The 23,144-nt window shown below is 49.1% G+C and overlaps 3 protein-coding genes across 5 annotated transcripts; 1 reads left to right on the forward strand and 2 right to left on the reverse strand.

The window, feature by feature from the left end:
• Positions 1-451: 451 nt before the first annotated feature.
• Positions 452-11,004, reverse strand: tat (tyrosine aminotransferase). Its single transcript, XM_017305242.2, has 12 exons — positions 9,784-11,004; positions 7,962-8,236; positions 7,579-7,683; positions 5,472-5,539; positions 5,245-5,403; positions 4,749-4,887; positions 4,620-4,672; positions 3,345-3,497; positions 3,040-3,168; positions 1,158-1,241; positions 798-896; positions 452-716 (listed from the first exon to the last, which is right to left on the reverse strand). The coding sequence occupies exons 2-12, from the start codon at positions 8,179-8,181 to the stop codon at positions 576-578; spliced, it is 1,350 nt and encodes a 449-aa protein (XP_017160731.2). The 5' UTR covers positions 8,182-8,236; positions 9,784-11,004; the 3' UTR covers positions 452-575.
• Positions 9,616-19,446, reverse strand: LOC145547522 (uncharacterized). Its single transcript, XM_081608471.1, has 6 exons — positions 19,021-19,446; positions 18,560-18,777; positions 17,265-17,366; positions 17,021-17,122; positions 12,499-12,730; positions 9,616-12,051 (listed from the first exon to the last, which is right to left on the reverse strand). The coding sequence occupies exons 1-6, from the start codon at positions 19,034-19,036 to the stop codon at positions 11,042-11,044; spliced, it is 1,680 nt and encodes a 559-aa protein (XP_081464597.1). The 5' UTR covers positions 19,037-19,446; the 3' UTR covers positions 9,616-11,041.
• pdf (peptide deformylase, mitochondrial) lies at positions 19,440-21,392 on the forward strand. Of its 3 annotated transcripts, none has more exons than XM_008412708.3 (3): positions 19,440-19,544; positions 20,148-20,722; positions 20,987-21,392. In XM_008412708.3, exons 2-3 carry the CDS (start codon positions 20,155-20,157, stop codon positions 21,142-21,144), a joined length of 726 nt encoding a protein of 241 aa, XP_008410930.1. In that variant the 5' UTR covers positions 19,440-19,544; positions 20,148-20,154; the 3' UTR covers positions 21,145-21,392. The 3 variants fall into 3 exon arrangements, with proteins under 3 accessions (XP_008410930.1, XP_081464603.1, XP_081464602.1); XM_081608477.1 differs by lacking the exon at positions 19,440-19,544 and adding an exon at positions 19,747-19,939; XM_081608476.1 differs by lacking the exon at positions 19,440-19,544 and adding an exon at positions 19,970-20,064.
• Positions 21,393-23,144: the final 1,752 nt, after the last annotated feature.

Consider the following 23,144-nt stretch of genomic DNA (forward strand, 5'->3'; position numbering starts at 1 on the left):
TAGAACACTAATAACTCATTAATAGATCACTAATAAAGCATTAATAGAACACTAATAACTCATTAATAGATCACTAATAAAGCATTAATAGATCACTAATAACTCATTAATAGATCACTAATAAAGCATTAATAGAACACTAATAACTCATTAATAGATCACTAATAAAGCATTAATAGAACACTAATAACTCATTAATAGATCACTAATAACTCATTAATAGATCACTAATAACTAATAGATCACTAATAACTCATTAATAGATCACTAATAAAGCATTAATAGAACACTAATAACTCATTAATAGATCACTAATAAAGCATTAATAGAACACTAATAACTCATTAATAGATCACTAATAACTCATTAATAGATCACTAATAACTAATAGATCACTAATAAAGCATTAATAGATCACATCCAGACTCAGTTTATAAATATACAAAAACAATGGAGGGTAATATTTTAATATTTGCTGCCTGTATAAAATATAAATATTAGGTGATGCCCCTGAACTCCCAGCATCAAAGAGGACTCGATGTGGACGAGGACCAGCCGGGTCAGAACCAGCCGGGTCACTGGTCCAGGTCGTTGCCGTCGCAGCTGGGCGGTCGGTACCAGGCCCGGCAGAAATCGCGGATCCGGCCGCAGGCCTCCCGCATCAGCTCCTCTGGAACCGTCAGAACGACACGGAAGAAGTCTGGATACTCGAACGCCTGAACCCAGAGGAAGAGCAGCTCTGCCTGGCGTCCTCATCATCACTTATAGATATTAGTGATTATTGATGACTGACTCACCGAGGCGGGCAGGCAGAAGACGGACTGCTCCGTCACCAGGCGCTCCGTGAAGTCCACATCGTTCTGAAACTCTGGGAAATGGTCCATTTCAATCCCAACCTGCAACAACACACCGCGTTCTGTTAGCAGACGCCGCTTCCACTTCCTGCCGTCACTTCCTGCCGAGAGGGCCTTAAATGATGCTGATGCCACCAGGTCTGATCCAAACTCTGGTCCTGCTGCGGTTTCTGCTTCATGACCAGCAGAACGACTCTGGTTAAATCCAGAAGTGAACAAACCAGGAAGTAAATCTCAGTATTTTCATCAAGTCTGTGCTTCTTCCCTCAGACTGATGATGACCTCAGGCTGACCTCTACTCACCATCAGGTACATGGCTCCGGACGGCATGACGGGGTTGAGGCCCGGGACGGCGCTCAGCTCGCTGAAGCAGATCTCTGCGTTGGACTGGAGGAAGAGCACAGACTCATCTTTAACACATTCCGGTCAGAGTGAGGCATCTGCCTGCTGTTGGCCCATCTCTGGGTGGAGGCGGCGCTAAAGCAGAGCCCTGCAGGCTGATTGGACCAAACTAAATGAATCTCTCATCACAGCAGCAGCACCGTATCAAACTATGTAGATGTTTCTGGACCAAACTGAGGTTTTAAAATCAAAACGATCAGATTTTCTGGCCAGCCTTCAAAACAGGAAAGACCTGAGAACATGACAGTAGGGCTGAAACGATTCCTCGGATGGTTCGAGTCCCTCGATTATTAAAACCCCTTGATTAAAATGTTCCTGCCTGGAAGCTTCGTTAATTTATGTTTCATCATTTAGCGCCGTGTTTCAGCCGGAACATGATCTGCGTTGCGCGGAGCTCTGACTTCCTCTGAGTCGTTGGTGGAAGCTACGTGTTAGCGGCATAACGTCCAATCTGCAGGTTCGGCCCGCGGGGATTTTACTGATTGGTGATAATTCTGGGTTTTCATGGTTTTTGGGACCAATAAACATCCTGACCGGAGCAGAAAGGATGCTGGGAGTCCGGCAGCCTTTCTGCTCCGGAGCTGCTGGTTGGAGCCGAGGAGGATTTATACAGGTGAGCGGAGAGACGGAGCGGCGGGAGGCTGAGGGTTACAGGGCAGCTTTACGGACAAACCGCACAACAGCCCTACATGCCAGCAAATCACTGCTAGGAACGGCAGAGGATGCGTCATGCTGTGGGTCTGACTCTCTTTCAAAGGTTCTGGGTAGGGCTGTTGCAAACGAATATTTTAGTAATCAAGTAATCCATCAATTATTCTTACGATTAATCGGATATAAAAATATAAAACATAACATTGGTAAATCTAACATAACAGCAGCGTTTCAATCAGATATCAATATCAGCCCCATTTAACTTTAACGTCATTTAGAAAACTAACCTGCAACAATAACAGCTCACTTTAAGTTAACCTGAAGAAAAGTTACAAAAATCTGAAATTCTATCCAATGTAATAATCAAGAGGCTCACAAATGGTGAGGAGGCCATTATAAAAACCGTCTATTGGTGGTCAGTGAGGGCAGCTGGTGGTCATGTTAGTGACGGGATTGGACTCCTGCACTCATCTCCCAGGTCAGTGACGTCACGATGCTCTTCGCCACCCATTTGTTGAGACCAGGATGATATTTATTTTCCGGTACTTTCAGTAAAGCTACACATCTAAAGCCTCCCGCCGTGTTACAGGTGAGCTCACCTGTATAAATCCTCCTCGGCTCCAACCAGCAGCTCCGGAGCAGAAAGGCTGCCGGACTCCCAGCATCCTTTCTGCTCCGGTCAGGATGTTTATTGGTCCCAAAAACCATGAAAACCCAGAATTATCACCAATCAGTAAAATCCCCGCGGGCCGAACCTGCAGATTGGACGTTATGCCGCTAACACGTAGCTTCCACCAACGACTCAGAGGAAGTCAGAGCTCCGCGCAACGCAGATCATGTTCCGGCTGAAACACGGCGCTAAATGATGAAACATAAATTAACGAAGCTTCCAGGCAGGAACATTTTAATCAAGGGGTTTTAATAATCGAGGGACTCGAACCATCCGAGGAATCGTTTCAGCCCTTTTCTGGGGTCATCAAGTCCCAGAACCTTTGAACCAACACAGAGGCTGATGCCACCTTCATCGTCATCAGTAGGAACCCAGAGCTGATCACCGATTAATGATCAATGTCGGTAAACTGCATCCTGACATAAAATGTGAATTAATGTTCATGCCGGTCAGCAGGCTGACCTGCAGGCAGCTGATGGTGCTGCTGTAGAAGCCGGGCGGCGTGTTGTTCAGGATGCTCTCTAGCGCCCCCTGGACGACGGTGCAGGCTCCCAGGATGCGCTGGCTCAGCCTCACCAGGCCCTGGCGGATCTGAGGAGGTCACACAACAGCCGGGTCAGCAGCAGGTGGGGGTCGGTCAGCCTTTCTAACCTGATCGTCGGTTTGTAATCGGTAATGGATTATAAACATATTAGACATTAAACCTGAAAACGATTTATCGATAAGCTGATCGATCAGAAGGAGGTGAAGGTGAAAGCGGGTCGGACCTCTGATCCGAAGACCCGGTTCCGGTCGTGGATGAGGATCCAGCCCATCCTCCAGCCGGGAACCAACCAACGCTTGGCCAAGCCGCCGCAGGCCAGAACTGGAACTTCGCTGCTGAGAGACGCCAGGGAAGGACTGTTGCATCCTGGGAAAACCTGGAGAGGATCAGAGCAGACGGCCATGTTGGATCGGGACAAACTGACGCCGACCATCGTCAGACATCGATCATCAATAATCAAGCCGACTGGCTCTCAGGGTTTCGGCTGTTTTGCAGTTTTCCAGAAGTTTGTTCCAGATTTGTGGCGCATAGAAGCTGAATGCTGCTTCTCCAGGTTTGGTTCTGATTCAGAGCAGAACCAGAACCGGTCATATTAAACATTAAGGTCAGAGGTCAAATGCTTAAAGGTCCACCGAGTTAGGCAGAGGCATCCAGAACCCGGGCTGCTCCTCTGGTTCTGGTTCTGATGAGGGGGAAGTGAGCCTGAGACGGCCCACTTACCACTTCCACTCAGAACCTGGTTCTCATTAGAGCCGGACCCGCCTCCCGCCCCATTGGCCAGAACCAGACCCGGTTACATAACTCTGCTGCTGCAGTCATAAAGCCAGTGGTTCTGTTGGACCTCAGAGCCGGTCCGGAACCCCCAACACAGAAACATATCTGAAACTGCAAAGTCATGCTGATCTGCTGCTTTTCACTGGCAGAAGCTCACATGGTTCTGTTGAACCCAGTGACCCGTCAGAACCGCCAGAACCTCCCAGCTGCTGGAAAAACCCAGGAATGTTGCTGACCCATGGCAGAACCGATGGAAGGTTCTGGTTCCAACAGGAGACCCAAAATATTTACGCTCTGCTAAACATGGCTGGGTCCAAATAGTTAACCAGAACCAGAACCTCTGACCAGACATCAGCTTGAAAAGAACCAATAAAGTCCAATCAGAATCGCCTTTGAAGGGAAACTACAGGAAGTGGAGCTTATGGTCCATCAAACATCCGACCGCCGCACGCACTTAACCTTTGACCTGCTGGGGTCAAATGGGTGAAAGGAGGGGCTTCAGGTTAGCCTCCCTGAAACCCGGCGGGTCGCCGCCCTCAGCTGATTCTGGGGTCATGACCCCACCAAGCAGAGCCAGGAGCGCTGCCATGGAGACCAATGTGGCTGGCAGGTGATCCAGGAGGTGGACAGTCCGACCCGACCGACCGACCCGACTGACCCACCGACCCGACTGACAGACCGACTGACCCGACCCGACCCGACTGACCGACCCGCTGCTACTCACCATGTCGCTGTAGATCTCATCTGCCAGAATGGGAACACGGAGCCTGGAGGCAACTGGAAGACAGAGGCATCGAGGTGATGGAACCGTTAACCCCTTCAGAGCCAGCTGCCCCGTCAGAGCTCAGCTCACCTGTCAGGATGTCCTGCAGGTGCTCCCGGCTGAACACGGAGCCGCAGGGGTTGGACGGGTTGGTGACGATCAGACAGGAAGTCCTCTCGTCCACCAGGCTCTCCAGGTGCTGCAGGTCGATCTCCCACGACTTCTCAGGCTGAAAACGCAGACGGGGTTTTTCTCTGGGTCAGGATTCAGTTTTAAGCCACGATTTGTTTCTCCTGCTTCAGGTTCAGAAAACCGATATGCACATTCCATAAAATTACAATAAAGCCAATAGACTACTGTGGTCCCACATACAGTAACATGCTGTTAGAATTAATGCACTAAATAACTGCAGCCTCGCCAACAGCAGGTTACTGTTGATTCACTGTAATTCAGCTTAATGTAATTCACAGTTCAAACAGAAAGTAAACTGTGTAACTGACAGCTCAGGTTAGAGATGCACTTCCTCCTGTCAACCCGAAACCATCTGGTCCGAGAGGAACTGGTCACAGGAAGCAGCTTTCCTCACCAAAAGATCGTAGAGTTTGACCTCGACGCCCATGGAGACGGCCAGCGTCTTATACAAGGAGAAGCCGGGCCGAGGGACCAGGATGTTGTCTCCTGGGTTACAGAGGACGCTGATGGACAGCTCAATGGCCTGACTGCAGCCGCTGGTCAGGATGACGTCCTGCAACGGAGACAAGCTAAGCTAACGGGCAACGGAGACAAGCTAAGCTACCGGCCAAGAGAGGGTACCTCTGCCTCCAGTGGAGCTTCAGGTCGCCTGTAGAAGTTTGCCACGGCCTGCCGGCTCCTCAGGTATCCTGCAGCGATGCAGAGATGCAGCAATGCAGAGATGCAGCAATGCAGAGATGCAGCAATGCAGAGATGCAGCGATGCAGCAATGCAGAGATGCAGCAATGCAGAGATGCAGAGATGCAGCGATGCAGAGATGCAGCAATGCAGAGATGCAGCAATGCAGAGATGCAGCAATGCAGAGATGCAGCGATGCAGCAATGCAGAGATGCAGCAATGCAGAGATGCAGCAATGCAGAGATGCAGCGATGCAGCGATGCAGAGATGCAGCGATGCAGCAATGCAGAGATGCAGCGATGCAGAGATGCAGCGATGCAGCAATGCAGAGATGCAGCAATGCAGAGATGCAGCGATGCAGCAATGCAGAGATGCAGCGATGCAGAGATGCAGCAATGCAGAGATGCAGCGATGCAGAGATGCAGCAATGCAGAGATGCAGCGATGCAGCAATGCAGAGATGCAGCGATGCAGCAATGCAGAGATGCAGCGATGCAGAGATGCAGCGATGCAGAGATGCAGCAATGCAGAGATGCAGCGATGCAGAGATGCAGCAATGCAGAGATGCAGCGATGCAGCAATGCAGAGATGCAGCGATGCAGAGATGCAGCAATGCAGCGATGCAGAGATGCAGCGATGCAGAGATGCAGCAATGCAGAGATGCAGCAATGCAGAGATGCAGCGATGCAGCAATGCAGAGATGCAGCGATGCAGAGATGCAGCGATGCAGAGATGCAGCGATGCAGCAATGCAGAGATGCAGCGATGCAGAGATGCAGCGATGCAGCAATGCAGAGATGCAGCAATGCAGAGATGCAGCGATGCAGAGATGCAGCGATGCAGCAATGCAGAGATGCAGCGATGCAGAGATGCAGCGATGCAGAGATGCAGCAATGCAGAGATGCAGCGATGCAGAGATGCAGCGATGCAGCAATGCAGAGATGCAGCAATGCAGAGATGCAGCAATGCAGAGATGCAGCAATGCAGAGATGCAGCGATGCAGCAATGCAGAGATGCAGCGATGCAGAGATGCAGAGATGCAGCAATGCAGAGATGCAGCGATGCAGCAATGCAGAGATGCAGCGATGCAGCAATGCAGAGATGCAGCGATGCAGCAATGCAGAGATGCAGCGATGCAGCAATGCAGAGATGCAGCAATGCAGCAATGCAGAGATGCAGAGATGCAGCAATGCAGAGATGCAGCGATGCAGAGATGCAGCGATGCAGAGATGCAGCAATGCAGAGATGCAGCGATGCAGCAATGCAGAGATGCAGCGATGCAGAGATGCAGCGATGCAGCAATGCAGAGATGCAGCGATGCAGCAATGCAGAGATGCAGCGATGCAGCAATGCAGAGATGCAGCAATGCAGAGATGCAGCGATGCAGCAATGCAGAGATGCAGCAATGCAGAGATGCAGCGATGCAGCAATGCAGAGATGCAGCGATGCAGCAATGCAGAGATGCAGCAATGCAGAGATGCAGCAATGCAGAGATGCAGAGATGCAGCGATGCAGAGATGCAGCGATGCAGAGATGCAGCAATGCAGAGATGCAGCAATGCAGAGATGCAGCGATGCAGCAATGCAGAGATGCAGCAATGCAGAGATGCAGCAATGCAGAGATGCAGCAATGCAGAGATGCAGCGATGCAGCAATGCAGAGATGCAGCAATGCAGAGATGCAGCAATGCAGAGATGCAGCGATGCAGCAATGCAGAGATGCAGCAATGCAGAGATGCAGCGATGCAGCAATGCAGAGATGCAGCAATGCAGAGATGCAGCGATGCAGAGATGCAGCAATGCAGAGATGCAGCAATGCAGAGATGCAGAGATGCAGCAATGCAGAGATGCAGCAATGCAGCGATGCAGAGATGCAGCAATGCAGAGATGCAGCAATGCAGAGATGCAGCGATGCAGCAATGCAGAGATGCAGCAATGCAGAGATGCAGCGATGCAGCAATGCAGCGATGCAGCAATGCAGCGATGCAGAGATGCAGCAATGCAGCTGCGCCTGGCGCTGCGGCGTCGGGACCGTCAGGTCTCCAGAGACTCACCCACAGACGGAGCGTAGCCGTTGAATCTCTGGGAGTCGATGGCGTCCTTCATGGCCTGGAGGACGGCGGCGTCCGTCGGCAGGTTCCCAAACACGGTGGGGTCACCTGCCAGACAACCGACATTAACATCCAGCAACATTCAGACATCAAACGATGAGGAACCCGTTATTAATGGCAAACACAAAGTGTTCACATGTTTCACATTTAATGAATTTAACTTCTGAGTCTAATTTATCATTTTCTGATTTATTAGTCAGAGAAGAAGTCCGAGTCTTAGATCTGAGTCATAATTATGAAAATCAGGACTTTGGAGCTTAAAGTACCAGCTCATGTTTATTATGCAACGTATCCGTGGCAACCGCTTTACAGACCACGAGACCCACCGATGGACAGAGAGATCATGGGCTTGGCCGGGTTGGGGACCAGCTTCATCCCGTCCACAATGGCCCGGATCGGGTTCAACGTGTTGCGGGACATTTCCGACGGCTTCACCTCCCAGCGCCGCCTGCGGCTGCGCGGCTTGGCCGGAATCAGGCCGCCGGCCTTCCCACTCAAGGTCAGGGGTTTGCTCTTCATCTGAACCACGAAGGCCTGGGTGTCCATCCTGCAGGACAAGCAGCAGCAGCCGGACCAGCTGGCCTGTTAAACCGGAGATCAGCTGGAACAGAAACAATCCAGAAGCAGAAAAATTATCCACTAAATACTTTATCACTTTTAAGACAATGAATAAAAAAATAGGTCATATTTGATTTTTCTTCCACTCTAAAAATCACTGAATGACTTTAATACTTAACACATAAAAGTAGATGGTCTAAATGTATTTATTAGTTATGTGTGAGAAACGTGGACAAGCAGCAATAAAACATTTATTAAGTAAAACTGATGCATCTCATGTACAGTGATCCCTGGTGTTTCTTGGTGGTGGCGTTCCGAGAATCAGGAATCCGTGCAGTAGTTACCTTTAGTTTGTCCAGTTATCACACAGCATCATTAAATGCTCTACATTTAAAGAACAAAACCTGCTTTCAGGTCAGCGGATGTCCGTGTTCATCCATTAATGTGACCAGGAGTCGTGTCACTACAGCGTCTCCTCCAAGCTGCTGCATCCACGGCAGAGCGATGGATCTCATCAGGCCTCTGCGCTGATTCTGCCCAGGTTTTTCCAGCAGGCATTCAAAGTTTTCAGCTTTCATGTCCTTTAAGCTGTATTACTTATTTAAATACCGTAACGTTATTGGCAGAGAGGTAGAGAAGAACCTCGGAGACCGTTTAGCCAATCAGGATGCAGAACACTGTGAAAAAACTGCACATAAACATCGGCGAACCGCGTTATAACCAGGGATCACTGTAGTACTTTAACTACATAATAAATACAACCTTAATTAACGTGTAATATATCTCGTCATTAATGATCAAACCTTCTTCCACATTTCTATTTATTTCTTGTTTTAGCACATAAGAGACTAAACTAGTCCAGCCAGTAATTCCTCCAGTCGTTAGGCAGGCTGGGAACACAAATAGTTTTTAGTTTGAACTCATTTGTATTTTTGTCATAAGTTTTGTTAATTTAAACATCTGCCATCATTTTATTTTGCTTATTTAAACCAAATATAATGTTTTGGTTCGTGTTTTAAAATCACTTTAAAAGGCTTCATAGCAACTCTGGCTTTTACCTCTGATCAAACCATGACGCTTTGCTGAATGATTTATAAAATATCTGAACTGTTGAGCACCGAGTCGACCGAGACTCTGACCTCTGACCTCTGACCTGGGCCTCTTCGGTTAAGATTGCAGCATTTTTTTATTCTACCGTTTGTTTCATCTTATTGCATGTTGGTGATCTGAATCTGGCAAAAGATTGTAGAAATGATTATTTTATCATTAGGATTTTTATCTGGGCCTCTGCTGTGACCCTGAAACATTCGGGTCGCCGTGGCAACGGGCCATCTTGGAGCCACTGCCCGAGTAATTAAGTAATTACCAGAGAAACTGGCATCCAGTCCAGCAGCATCAAAACTTTCTGCTGCAACATTCGAGTCAATAAATTACATTTTTATTAAATAACATTTATTTACATGAAAGCTCATGAAGTAGCCATAAATTAGCTCCTCATCCATCATTAACTGCAGCAGATCCTCATTCATTCACCGTCACCACTTCACCACTTCACCACTTCACCACAGTAAGGTAACAAAATCATTTTACCTGCTGAACGCTGCTGGAGAACCGCTCAGGATTTTATCCACCAGAACCACTGGAACCAGATCCACTAGAACCAGATCCACTAGAACCAGATCCACTGGAACCAGATCCACTAGAACCAGATCCACTGGAACCAGAACCACTGGAACCAGAACCTCTAACGTCCGGCTGCTGGAGAACCGCTCAGGATTTTATCCACCAGCTGCTTTTATAGATGCTGAGCAGCAAAACCTCCACAGACGCAGAGCTCCCATTGGCCGAGGCCGGGGGCCGAGCGGGAACGCCCCCCGTCCCCCATCAGTAACCAGAACCAGACCGGCTGCAGCAGTTACTGGGAGGGCATAGTGGCGGGTCTGCTGGCGCTGGGGGGCCGGCTGCGTTCGTCACGTGGAGGCAAACAGAGATCAGAGCAACAAGCTGCAATCGATTAGTCTGTCGGAATGTAAGTTCTGATCCGGCCCAAACAGAACTTTCCATCCCTAGTTGGAGAAAGTAACAACCTGAACACAGCATTCATACAGTGAAGCAAGGTGGTGGCAGCGCCATGCTGTGGGAAGACGGATCAGAAGCTAATGAGGCTAACTAGCCTCTCCGGCCCGTCGGGGGTTAATCTCGACCCGCTGCCCGGCCCGGTTCTGTTCTGATGAAATGACGCAACAGTTTGCTCTCTGCCGGCCGTCGACCTCGCAGCGCAAACAGAACCTCGGGTCAACCCACAGCAGCCGGGTCGATACCTGGCCCGTTCTCCGGTTCCCCGCAGGAACCAACCGGACTCTGACCTCTGTTTCAGGGGAACAAATGTGACGCGACACAAACACACTGACACCACAGAACTCTGTTAATCAGGCTGGACCGGAACCAGGACCACCAGAACCACAGTAAATCGTCCCTGACCCAACAGCAGCTTCTGGAGGTGCCATCACCATAGCAACGGCAGAACAGGAAGTGAATACTTTCCCGACCCAGGTTCTGGTTCTGGTTCTGACACCAGAGACGATGTCTGCTTCTTCTAACCTAACCTGATTGAGCCCTTCTGGCTGAGGCGGGTTCTACCGGGTTCTGGACCATCACCAAGCAGAGGAAGTTCAGTGTTTACAATCTTAAAAGTGCGGCATGTGTTTTTTCTTCCCAGTAAACCCAGTTGGTTGCTGGAACTGGGTCAAATGGGACTCTGATACCGGATCCAGGTCAGAACCGGTACTGTTTGGACCACTGCTGTGAGGTCAGAACATCAAAGCAGGTTCACTACTGTATTCAGAGTCTAGAACCAGAACCGGCCCGGTTCCATTTGGACTCTCCTTCCCGTCCTCAGAGGGAACCGGACCCTGCGGACCTCTGACAGGAATCTCATCATGTTGACATGAGGCCGGTAGTCCGGGTCTCTGCTGGCCCGGCGGGCCGGACCAGGCCGGCGGGCCGGACCAGGCCGGTCCTCCGGGTCGCTGACCTGGAAGGAGCAGCATTGCTTGGCGCTCAGTCGGGTCAGAACCACACACGGCTGCAAGCGGCCCAGAAGGGCTGAGGTTCTGGAGCCGGCAGGAGAACCCGGCTGGGATCTGGACTGAACGGTTCTGCTGGTTTGGGTTTCACAATGGATTCTGGTGGAGTTCTGATGCACACCTGGCTGAGCTGGGTCAGCCGGAACCGGTGAGGCCCGGTTCTGTAGGTCAGACGAGGGGGCAGTCCGTCCTCCCAGAACCAGGCCAGAACCTGCAGGTTCCAGGACGTTTTGGTCCACTGATGTCCGGCGGGCCCAAGAACCCGGACCAGAACCACAGGAAGCTGCTTTGACCAGAATCGCGGAGACAGTTTGAGACGGATTGGATCCGAGTCGCCTCGAGACATCCTCCAGCCGGACCACTGGAACCAGCAGGACGGGTCCAGCAGAACCGTCTGAGGTTCCGGGCAGAGGAGAGACCAGGTCCGCCGGCGTCTGGTCCTGAGACGAGGACAGAACCGGGGTCGGGTCGGACGGGACCGGGGTCGGGTCGGACGGGACCGGGGTCGGGTCGGACGGGACCGGGGTCGGGTCGGACGGGACCGGGGTCGGGTCGTCCTCAGCACAGCCTCTCAGGAAGTTGTCCATCCAGCGCTGGTGCTTGGAGCAGAACCGAGGGGACAGGGGAACGTCCTCCTCTTCCACTGGCCCTGGTTCTGTTCTGTCCTCTGAACTATTGGGTTCCCCAACATCTGGACTGGAACCAGAACCGACCTTCAGGACCCAATCAGCCCCAGGCCGTCCCTGTTGGGACGTCTCTGAGGGACAAGCATCTGGAGGACAGAAACAGAGACATCTGGACTGGCAGGAAGGATCGTGGTGTGAATACTCCTCAGAGTAGACCACGCATTGGCAGGACAGGCGGCGACCATCTTGGAGAGGGCGTCTGTCCCACTCGGCTAAGCTAACAGCAGGAGATGCCCTCAGGGCTTGGAGGATAACTCTTCAGAAAGTAACATGAACATATTATTGTCATATATTGTGAATAGAATATTACTATACTGTATTTATGTCCATCAGGGAAATGTCAGCTAATATTACTGTTGGTGTGATTCCAAGATTCAGCTTCAAAGACCAACAGAGATTTTGTCAATTTTGAAGTTTTAATTATTCTCCAACATATACTTAGGTGATCTGACACCTGTCAGATTGCACTGACTGAATCAGCGATCGACCTCTCCAAGATGGCCGCCATACAGCCAATAGCTGAAGTTGCTCACCACACCGCAGCAGCTTCCTCCCAGCTAATGCGCTCTTCTCCTCCTCATCCTCAGGATGCTGATTCTTCATCGTCTGAGTCAGAGTAATGAGACTCGGTTCGGGCCGGTTCAGGTTGGTTCTGCCACTCCAGGCGTCTGCAGGTAGCGTCCTCCGCAGCTCCTGCAAGTAAGCTTGCAGCCGCTGCTCCACCTTTTGGGCGTAGCGCTCACCGTAGCACTCCTCCATGTCGCCCTGGAGACGACAACAATCGTTCTCATTGGTTCGTGTAATCAACCAATCAACGGCTTTCTGGCTCAGTCATACAATGGACCAACACCAGCCAGTAGAAATAACAATAATCATCATCATCTTTATTGTCATTATAGAAACCATAGAGTCTCTGCTGGGCCTTCTTTGTCAGTTCTGCAGTGTTTACATCTCAGGCCAGGTTATCCATGATATGGACTCCCAGGAAACGGAAGTTTGACAACTTCTCCACCGGCTCTCCACAAATTATTATTTTTAATAATAGACCCCTCATTGGCTGCTCGGGCGCAGGAAATATGGCGGCCATCTTGGAGCGGTTGTCCCTCCTACTTGGCTAAAACCAAAACAGTAGAAGCAAGAAGGACCTCGCTGCAGTAAACAGAAAGGGGCGGGACAGACCACTGGCAGACTCATACCTTTGTGATATTCTCATTTAATGTAATTATATTAGTTGTGCTACCACCCCTCGCCACTAGAGGCAGCAGTAGACCTGAAACTAAGGAGCAGATTTAGAAGTGCACAGAAAGTACAGAATGTTAAAAAAAACTATGAGCTGCGCTGAAGTAAATAAAAGAGAGAAGTTCAAATACATGCTGAGAGTGAAACTCCTTCCTGAAGAGGAAGATACATTACAGATTTCAAAAGAAAATAAAAAAAGGAGACCACTTGTAACATAGGAAATAGCGCCCCCTTCACTTCCGGAATGCAATGGTCTCATTTCCAAATCAGGTATGATTTGGGGACTGACAGCGGTTCGTCCCGCCCCTTCCTGTTTGCTGCAGCGAGGTGGGCTTGGAAGCAGCCTCAACACTGCAAGTCCACCTCGCTGCAGCAAACAGGAAGGGGCGGGACGGACCGCTGGCAGTCTCATACCTTATTTGGAAATGGGGCAAATATTTGAAATCTGTTTATACAAAAACGTAACTGCTAGTATCTCTACTTTTCTTTTGTTTTAAATCTTGCTCCATTTTTATTCATTTGCCTTACTGTTATGAGTTTGTCTTTATAGTCTCAGCCATAGACGTTAATACGTAGACGGATCATGGCGCGGGTCAAAGGTCATGGAGCGGGCCGGCCCGTTGCTGCGATACGTAACAGCGTCGGCCATATTGAATGTGGCATCTCTGCCAGTAGCTAATGCAGGTAAATGGACCGAACTTTATAAAGTGCCGTTCTATAAAGTATTTTAAGTTAATTTCTGCCATTGACACATTTTCTCACACATTAATATATTTGGCAATCAGAGAAATGACTAAAGACAGTTTCTAACTTTTGATGTGATTATTTAATAGTTTTGGGGCATTTCTGAATAAAGAGCTCAATGTTTTATTTGATATAAATTATTCTGATCATTTTATATTGAAACTGATGAACAGACACTTTTACAGTTTTATTAAAGAATATATTTACATGAGTCCATAATTTAACGTACATTTAACATTTCAAGACAAGAAACTAATAATTTTCCTGCATTTATTTTTTATACGTTATTGAGAAATGACTTGATTTATAAATCAGTCATTGTCAAACATTAAACTACATATTTTTCTTACTTTTTTCCAGAGATTAAATATTTATTACAGTTTGTCAACTATTGACAGCAGAGAGAAAATAATTCTAACAGTAAATTATGTTTATTTCATTACAAAAGCTACATTAATACACTAATACTTCAGACTGAGATATTTACAACAGAAAGTGAAAGAATAAAACATGTATTCATTATACTGGGAACACTGGTCACAGGCTTCAGTCTGCTGGTCACACTGGGAGAACTCAATGACTTCTGAGACGTCCTGGTTCACAGGCTAAAGCCAAGAATAAAAGAAATTATCCCAAAGTGAAATAGAAAATACATACGATATGTTTCGTATATGTTTCCTTCACATTCAGAAAGACATTTTCAGCATGTTGGGCTCTGACTCGTAGCATCTTTATAGCTAAACACCGACATGGTGAAGCTGAGCTGGAAACAGACTGAAGACCAGCAGCTCCAGCTCTGATCCTGACTGACCTTTACTCACTAAATCCTCTGGTTTTTAATTCACTTCTCCTCTAACAGCCGTTTCTCATCAGCTCTCATTAGAAAACAGGATGAAACGTTAGCTGCTATGCTAACAACCAGCGGTTATATTAGCTGCTACGCTAACAGTCAGCGGTTATATTAGCTGCTACGCTAACAATCAGCTGTTATATTAGCTGCTACGCTAACAGTCAGCGGTTATATTAGCTGCTACGCTAACAATCAGCTGTTATATTAGCTGCTACGCTAACAGTCAGCGGTTATATTAGCTGCTACGCTAACAGTCAGCGGTTATATTAGCTGCTACGCTAACAGTCAGCGGTTATATTAGCTGCTATGCTAACAACCAGCGGTTATATTAGCTGCTATGCTAACAACCAGCGGTTATATTAGCTGCTATGCTAACAATCAGCGGTTATATTAGCTGCTACGCTAACAATCAGCGGTTATATTAGCTGCTACGCTAACAGTCAGCGGTTATATTAGCTGCTATGCTAACAACCAGCGGTTATATTAGCTGCTATGCTAACAATCAGCGGTTATATTAGCTGCTATGCTAACAATCAGCGGTTATATTAGCTGCTATGCTAACAGTCAGTGGTTACTTCGGGCCAATTTAGCTACATAGAAAATATTTTCCGGTTGTTTAGAAGCGAATTTCTGGCTGCAAAGTGATTCTGATCTTTCATCCTTACCTGGGAAGGTAATGAGAATGAATCCAGTTTGTTCCGTAAAACGGTTGAAACACAAAGGACTGAAGGAGCTCCGATCCTCTGCTGCCACACAGAAGATGGCGGACGTTGTTACGTAGGACTCGGCGCTCCATGAGGCGACTAGTATTCATGTCTATGGTCTTAGCCCCATGTTTTGTTTCTTTTTTTCCTACCTATGCTGCAATGTTGTTTGTACCTCAACAAGTCTTTGTATACCGTTTGTTTAATAAAAAATAAAATAGAAAAATTTGGAAGTGGGACCATTGCACTCCGGAAGCAAAGGGGGCGCTATTTGCTATATTATTCGTTTCTCTCGTTTTTATTGTCTTTAGAATCTGTGGTACATCTTCATCTTTAGGAAGGAGTTTCACTCTCAGCGTGTATTTGAACCTCCATCCATCCATCTGACCCGGGGTCGGGTCGCGGGGGCAGCAGCTTCAGAAGGGAGGCCCAGACTTCCCTCCCCAGCCACTTCTTTGAACTTCTCCGTTTTATTTTCTTCAGGGCAGCTCAGTTTTTAGCAAATTCAGTAGCTAATGGTGTACTTCTAAATCTGCTCCTTAGTCGCATCTTTTCAGGCCTGCTACTGCCTCTAGTGGCCTGGGGGTGGTAGCACACCTAATACATTACTAAATCAGAATATCACAAAGTCTTTATTTACTATTAATTCCGGTATTACTGGCACCGTAAAAAATAAATTCTCTAATAAAACACATTTTTCATTTTCTTCAGGATATAGAGCTAATTAAATGACAAAAACAAGACCTTCAAGAGGTTCAAACTGACGAATAATGAGGATGGACGCGCTCTATTAAAATATTTCATGCCATCTTCCATGTTCTTTCAGCAAACAGTTGAGGCCGAGTTGTTTTCGGTTTCACCACAATTTACCTGCTATTTTACCTACCATTGAAAGTATTCTTAAAAGTTTCTGTTGATCTGCAGCTCATGTGACCAAACCAGCCGAGGAGATGAAAAGTTAAAACTCTCAACACAAGCTCTAGTTAGGTAACCCAAAGACAACTAGATTTTTTAAAAGATAGAGACTCTGAGAACATTTCTTAAAAGTATAGCCAGTGTTTTCAGCAAAGTTGAGCTGACTGTCCAAGAATGACCCAAAGTATTTCAAATTTGCCACAGTTTTAACGGGTTAACCTTCGAGTGAAACTGGTCTTTTTAGGTCATTAAATTAGCTGCTTAAGAAAATTAAAAGGTACGGTGTTTTGTGAGGGAACTTATTTTTGCCGGTTCCAGTAATGCCAGAATTAACAAATAATAAAGACTTTGTGGTATTCTGATTAGTAATGTAATTATATAGGTCTGATACTTCATTGAGTATCACTCATAAAACACTGAGTGGAGCAGATGACCTCTCCAAGATGGCGACCCTACATCTTGTCAGGAGAGCGGTCCATGAGACACAACCTGACCTTGGACCTGAAATACAGATAGCAGCTCAATGCCGCCCCCTGCTGGACATAACCAGCAGCAGAGATGGAGGCTCAATCCAATCAACAGGTCCAATTAGGTCCTACTGACCTTCATGTAGTCCTGCAGCCTCTCCTTGGTGAAGGCCAGGTTCTGGGCCAGGCGCCTGAAGTCGGCCTGGTTCTTCCTCATCAGGAACATTTCTCTTTGGCTCTGTGGAAGCAAAAGGATCGGCTCCTGGATTCGCACCAACAACCTCTGACCGGGATCAAAAGCAGCTCTGACGGTCAGCGCTCCGGTTGCATCTCAATCCAACAGAACTGGTACCGCTGGCTCTAGTGGGTTAGATACTTACGCACTGATCTTCATACTGAGGCAGCTTGTTGGGGAAGAACCGGATGACACTGGACACGATGTGGACCGTCCCTCTGCCTTCCCTCAGCATCTGCATGACGACCTGCAACAGAACCAGAACCTTCAGAACCAGAGGCGGCGCCAGGGGGGCGATCGGGGTGTTATAGCTCTTTCTGGAAAAGTCATAGCACCTCCAGAAAATATTAATTTAATTATTTTTTCATCTGATTTAACATTACTTATATGTAGTTGTTGCGGCATTTTCATCAAAAGACACAAAACAAAATAAATTATATACAGAGTAAAAAAAAAAAAAAAAGAGGATTTGAACTTTGTTATTATCACTTCCAGGAAACAATTGACATGATGTGGCTCCGCCCCCATGCAGACGTGAGCATTTCTCCTCCAATCATTCCAGGGTATTTGTCAGCTACTGACCAATCGGAGGAAATCTACGTCCGTTATCTACATGAACTGACCTGACGGTGTTTATCATAGCAAACTCGGCATGAAGGTAATCAGTAGGAAGAACATTTTATCATAACAGTGATGGTCTAATCAAGCCATGTAGCGGTTAATTAGGCAATTAAATAAACACAAGTTAATTTAAATAAGTAAATATGACCCTTTGCACCTGACGTCACTGTCTCCACCACGATGGATGTCCAAACCTGTTCTCTCCTGTATAAAGCCTGTTAAAATAGTAGATGTGGTAGCCTAATATCGCTTTTTTAAGTTGATTTCGCAGTAAAATGGCCACCAGGAGGGATAATCAGTAGCCCAGCATCATGACCTGTTTGTTCTGAAGATCCTGCAGCTTCTCTTCCTAACCCGGCGCCTCCTCACCCTGACTCTCATACTGACAGGAGGAACCACAGAGCTCTGTTAGGTTAAAGCTCATCTTCTGAAGTTGGGATGTTTTTCCTCCAACAGGTTCCAGAGGAATCACCTCAAACCAGATGTTGGATTTTATTTCACTGTCATTTGTTAGAGCCTCATTTTCAACAGTGGAGCTATAAAGGTTGGAAAAGGTTATTATTTTAGAGAAAATCTCATCAACATCAATATTTCCACTAAATAAGAGGCAAAAAAAGTCTGATAAAGTAAAAGCCTCTCAGACTCTGAGCTCAAGGCACCAAACTATATTTTTATATTAGATAATTAATTTAATGTCACATAATTATTGCGGTAGAAGCCATTAGTTTGTTAAATACTGAATGAAACATGTCGCCCTTGGCACCTGAGAACAAGGTTTCTGGAGCCGCCACTGTTCAGAACCATCCCTCCTGGTCCTACCATGGTCTTCAGGCCGAACTGGATCTTCATGTGTTGGATGGCGGGAACCAGCCCGGGCAGCAGGCGGTGCGTCGCGTCCAGGAACGTCATCACCGCCTCAAAGTTCTGTACGTCCCGCTTCATCACGATGGAGAGGGCCCGGGCAGAGAGGACCCGCAGCCGCCTCGGATCCTCCAGGTTCAGGGGCCGAAGGTCCGGCTCGGCCCGGCCGGAGACCACTGCGGAGACACGAGATGTTCCGATCAGGTTCTGTTCGGTCAACATGAGCCAAGTCCAATGGTGGCCAGCAGGGCACTTTGGATCAGATTCTTTCACCTTCTCCAGTCAAACATCCAGAACTTTCCAAAGTTCTTTTTTTTCCAGCTAATTTTGAATTAAACGCATCGGGATTTTCTAGCATGTTTCTCTAGAAGTTATTCAGCTTCCTCCTTTAACAGGTCGGTTCCGTCAGCTGGACCTACCTTGGTGAACCGCCATGATTCTGTAGATCAACGGAAGAACCTGGGTGGACCCGGCCCGGATCAGCTGCTCTCTGCGGGCGGGCAGCCCGACAGGTCCTCCGGCAGTCCGGCCTCCCGCGGGACATGCAGAGACATGTTCAGCATACTTCACAATCTGCTTGAATCTGGGTTTAAAACGAACTACTTCCGCTTCCAAGTTACCGCTTACCTTCAAAATAAAATCTCCTGAAGTCCAGAGAATTTATAATCAGTGTAAATATTTAGGGAGAAAAATAATTTCAGTTAATTACATGATTAGTTGACACCAACATTTCCTGTGAGAACCATAACCGGCAGGAACAGAACAGGAGCCACAGTTTGAGAAACTTGGTTCAATATAGGCTTTTATTCTGAAGTGACTCGTACTGCTCATGCGTGGTAGACCAGGAAGTGATCATATTGAGCGCCTCTCCTCTGTCCTGGCTTCTCCTTCCAGAACTGAGATATTTGTAGCTCAGGTAGCTTCAGCTTCAGCGGACCTGCAGGTAACAGGAAGTCTATTAACCACCGACACGGAAATACGTCATTTATTTCAGACTAAACCCGCGGCAGCGGTAATATTCAATAATACTTTGTGGAGTTGCTGGATAGGAGAGCATGTTTTAATGTACCAGACAGACCGGGCGGGCGGGGTTTAATGGTGCGCAGAAATACATGTATCAGACATAACATTATGACCACTGACAGGTACAGTGACTGACGACCCTTCATCATGGCTGCTGTAAGTGAGCGGGGACTATTGGACATAAGATGGGGGCAGTCCCTGTCCTCTGAGGTCCTGCGACTCTCAGCTGTCTCCCTTTTCCAACACAGTTGAATCTCCTCCTCGGTGCAGCCAGGTTCTCCAGAGTCCTGCTAATCACCTCGTTATGTGACTCAGGTGTGTTGAAGCAGAGACGCGTCTAAAAGCTGCAGGCTGGAGCTGCACAGCCGTGGCTTAACATTTAGGCAGGTGGTCATAATGTTATGCCCGATCTGTGTAAACAGTGAGGCGACCTTCAGAAGGTTCTGGTTCTGCTGAACATTTCCCATTTCTTCTTCTTCTGTGACTTTAACATCCTTTTGTCCTGATCCATCCTGACCTCCAGCGTCGCCATGACCTCCAGTGCCGCTCTGCTCGCCTGGTCCAGATTCGGGTTCTGTGCGTCCAGAACCGCCTTCTCCTCATGCAGAGTCCTGGTCCGACCCGCCTGCATCCGCTCTTGGTCCAGCGGCGTTAAGGTGCGCTCCTACCTGCAGTACGTGAAGCGGAAGCTCCGCCCCCCTCCATCTCCCCCCTACAGCCACGTGTGCCAGGTGGGCGACCCGGTCCTGCGCTGCCGGGCCGCCGCCGTGGACCCGGCGGCCATAGCGGGCCCGGAGATCCAGCGGGTTCTGGTAACCATGGTGACGGTGATGAGGAGGCTGCAGTGCGTGGGTTTGAGCGCGCCGCAGGTGGGCGTGCCGCTCCGCATCCTGATGCTGGAGTATCCCTGGAACCTGTTCGAGGCGGTTCCGCCCGCGGCCCGGCGGGCCCTTGGCCTCTCCATCCAGCCGCTCCGAATCTTCCTGAACCCGGAGCTCCGGGTTCTAGACGGCAGCACGGTTCTTTCTCAGGAGGCCTGCGAGAGCATCTCGGGCTTCTCTGCCACCGTGCCGCGGTTCCGGTCCGTGGAAGTGTCAGGTACGTCTGGAAACCCGTCCAGAACCGGATCAGGTTCTGCTGGTTCAGGAGGAAATCGACCCATGATTTCCTCTTTAATGTAGCAACGCATCAGAACCGATCAGGTAAGGAGGCTGGTTCTGATCGGTTCTGATCGGTTGAGCTCTATTGATGGGGTAGATTTATGGTATGTCTGTCTGGTGAAATGACCTTTGAACTCTAAACAACCTGAACTTTAAGGAACGAAATGATGGAGCATCCAGGGGTTCTGCTTCCTGTTTCCAGCCCTGAATGAGAAAGGTCAAGAGGTCACCTGGCAGGCGAGCGGCTGGCCGGCCCGGATCCTGCAGCACGAGATGGACCACCTGGACGGAGTTCTGTTCCTGGACCGCATGGACTCCAGAACCTTCATCAACATCAACTGGCAGGAGCACAACGAGTAGCGCCGCGTGGCGCAGAGCTGGACCTGGTTCTGGTCCAGCTGGTACCAGAACGTTTCAGAACCAGAACTGAGAGCAGATACTGAGCAGAGGTCCAGATTCTGGAATATAAAACCCCCTGATGGGTCCGAGGTTCTGTTGCCTTTCTTTGACAAACTGGACGTTTTTCATCAACAGGAACCAGAACCATCAGAACCGACTGTGTGGATCTTTTCCCGTGACAGAAATAAAGGAACGTTTCTGAGTTCTAATCTGATCTGAAACATTTTAGCAACGGAAATGTGAAACCAAGCAACCTCTGAAACCAAAGGTTCTGCTGGTTCTTTACCTCTGTGCTGGTAGGGCCCGTCAACATTGGGCCCGGTCAGTCAGGTTCTGCCTGGGGCCCCGTATCGCCTTGGGCTGGCCCTGAATGAAGAGCCGCTCTGCTGGATGCTCACCTCCAGCCCAGAACCCAGCAGCAGTAGCTTGATGCGCCTCGTGGTACCGTGACACTCTGGTTCCGGTTCTTCACATCAGGATGTCTGGTTCTGACCCACAGCGCTGGGACCAACTCATTCTGCCTGTAGCGAACTGGGCGTTTAGTCCAGCTGTGGGGCGTTTGGTCCAGTTCTGGGTCGTTTAGTCCAGTTCTGGGTCGTTTGGTCCAGTTCTGGGGCATTTAGTCCAGTTCTGGGGCGTTTGGTCCAGTTCTGGGGCGTTTGGTCCAGTTCTGGGGCGTTTGGTCCAGTTCTGGGGCGTTTGGTCCAGCTGTGGGGCGTTTGGTCCAGTTCTGGGGCGTTTGGTCCAGCTGTGGGGCGTTTGGTCCAGCTGTGGGGCGTTTGGTCCAGCTGTGGGGCGTTTGGTCCAGCTGTGGGGCGTTTGGTCCAGCTGTGGGGCGTTTGGTCCAGTTCTGGGGCGTTTGGTCCAGTTCTGGGGCGTTTAGTCCAGCTGTGGGGCGTTTGGTCCAGTTCTGGGTCGTTTAGTCCAGTTCTGGGTCTTTTGGTCCAGTTCTGGGTCGTTTGGTCCAGTTCTGGGTCATTTAGTCCAGTTCTGGGGCGTTTGGTCCAGTTCTGGGGCGTTTGGTCCAGTTCTGGGGCGTTTGGTCCAGTTCTGGGGCGTTTGGTCCAGTTCTGGGGCGTTTGGTCCAGCTGTGGGGCGTTTGGTCCAGTTCTGGGGCGTTTGGTCCAGTTCTGGGGCGTTTGGTCCAGTTCTGGGGCGTTTGGTCCAGCTGTGGGGCGTTTGGTCCAGCTGTGGGGCGTTTGGTCCAGTTCTGGGGCGTTTGGTCCAGTTCTGGGGCGTTTGGTCCAGTTCTGGGGCGTTTGGTCCAGTTCTGGGGCGTTTGGTCCAGCTGTGGGGCGTTTGGTCCAGTTCTGGGTCGTTTGGTCCAGTTCTGGGTCTTTTGGTCCAGTTCTGGGTCTTTTGGTCCAGTTCTGGGTCGTTTGGTCCAGTTCTGGGGCGTTTGGTCCAGTTCTGGGGCGTTTGGTCCAGTTCTGGGGCGTTTGGTCCAGCTGTGGGGCGTTTGGTCCAGTTCTGGGTCGTTTGGTCCAGTTCTGGGTCTTTTGGTCCAGTTCTGGGTCGTTTGGTTCAGTTCTGGGTCATTTAGTCAGTTCTGGGGCGTTTGGTCCAGTTCTGGGGCGTTTGGTCCAGCTGTGGGGCATTTAGTCCAGCTGTGGGGCATTTAGTCCAGTTCTGGGGCGTTTGGTCCAGTTCTGGGTCGTTTGGTCCAGTTCTGGGGCGTTTGGTCCAGTTCTGGGGCGTTTGGTCCAGTTCTGGGGCGTTTGGTCCAGCTGTGGGGCGTTTGGTCCAGTTCTGGGTCATTTAGTCAGTTCTGGGGCGTTTGGTCCAGTTCTGGGGCATTTAGTCCAGTTCTGGGGCGTTTGGTCCAGTTCTGGGGCGTTTGGTCCAGTTCTGGGGCGTTTGGTCCAGTTCTGGGGCGTTTGGTCCAGTTCTGGGGCGTTTGGTCCAGTTCTGGGGCGTTTGGTCCAGTTCTGGGGCGTTTGGTCCAGTTCTGGGGCGTTTGG

The sequence above is a fragment of the Poecilia reticulata genome, chromosome 6, assembly GCF_904066995.2.
Source record: "Poecilia reticulata chromosome 6, P_reticulata-male-v2, whole genome shotgun sequence".
NCBI lineage: Eukaryota > Metazoa > Chordata > Actinopteri > Cyprinodontiformes > Poeciliidae > Poecilia > Poecilia reticulata.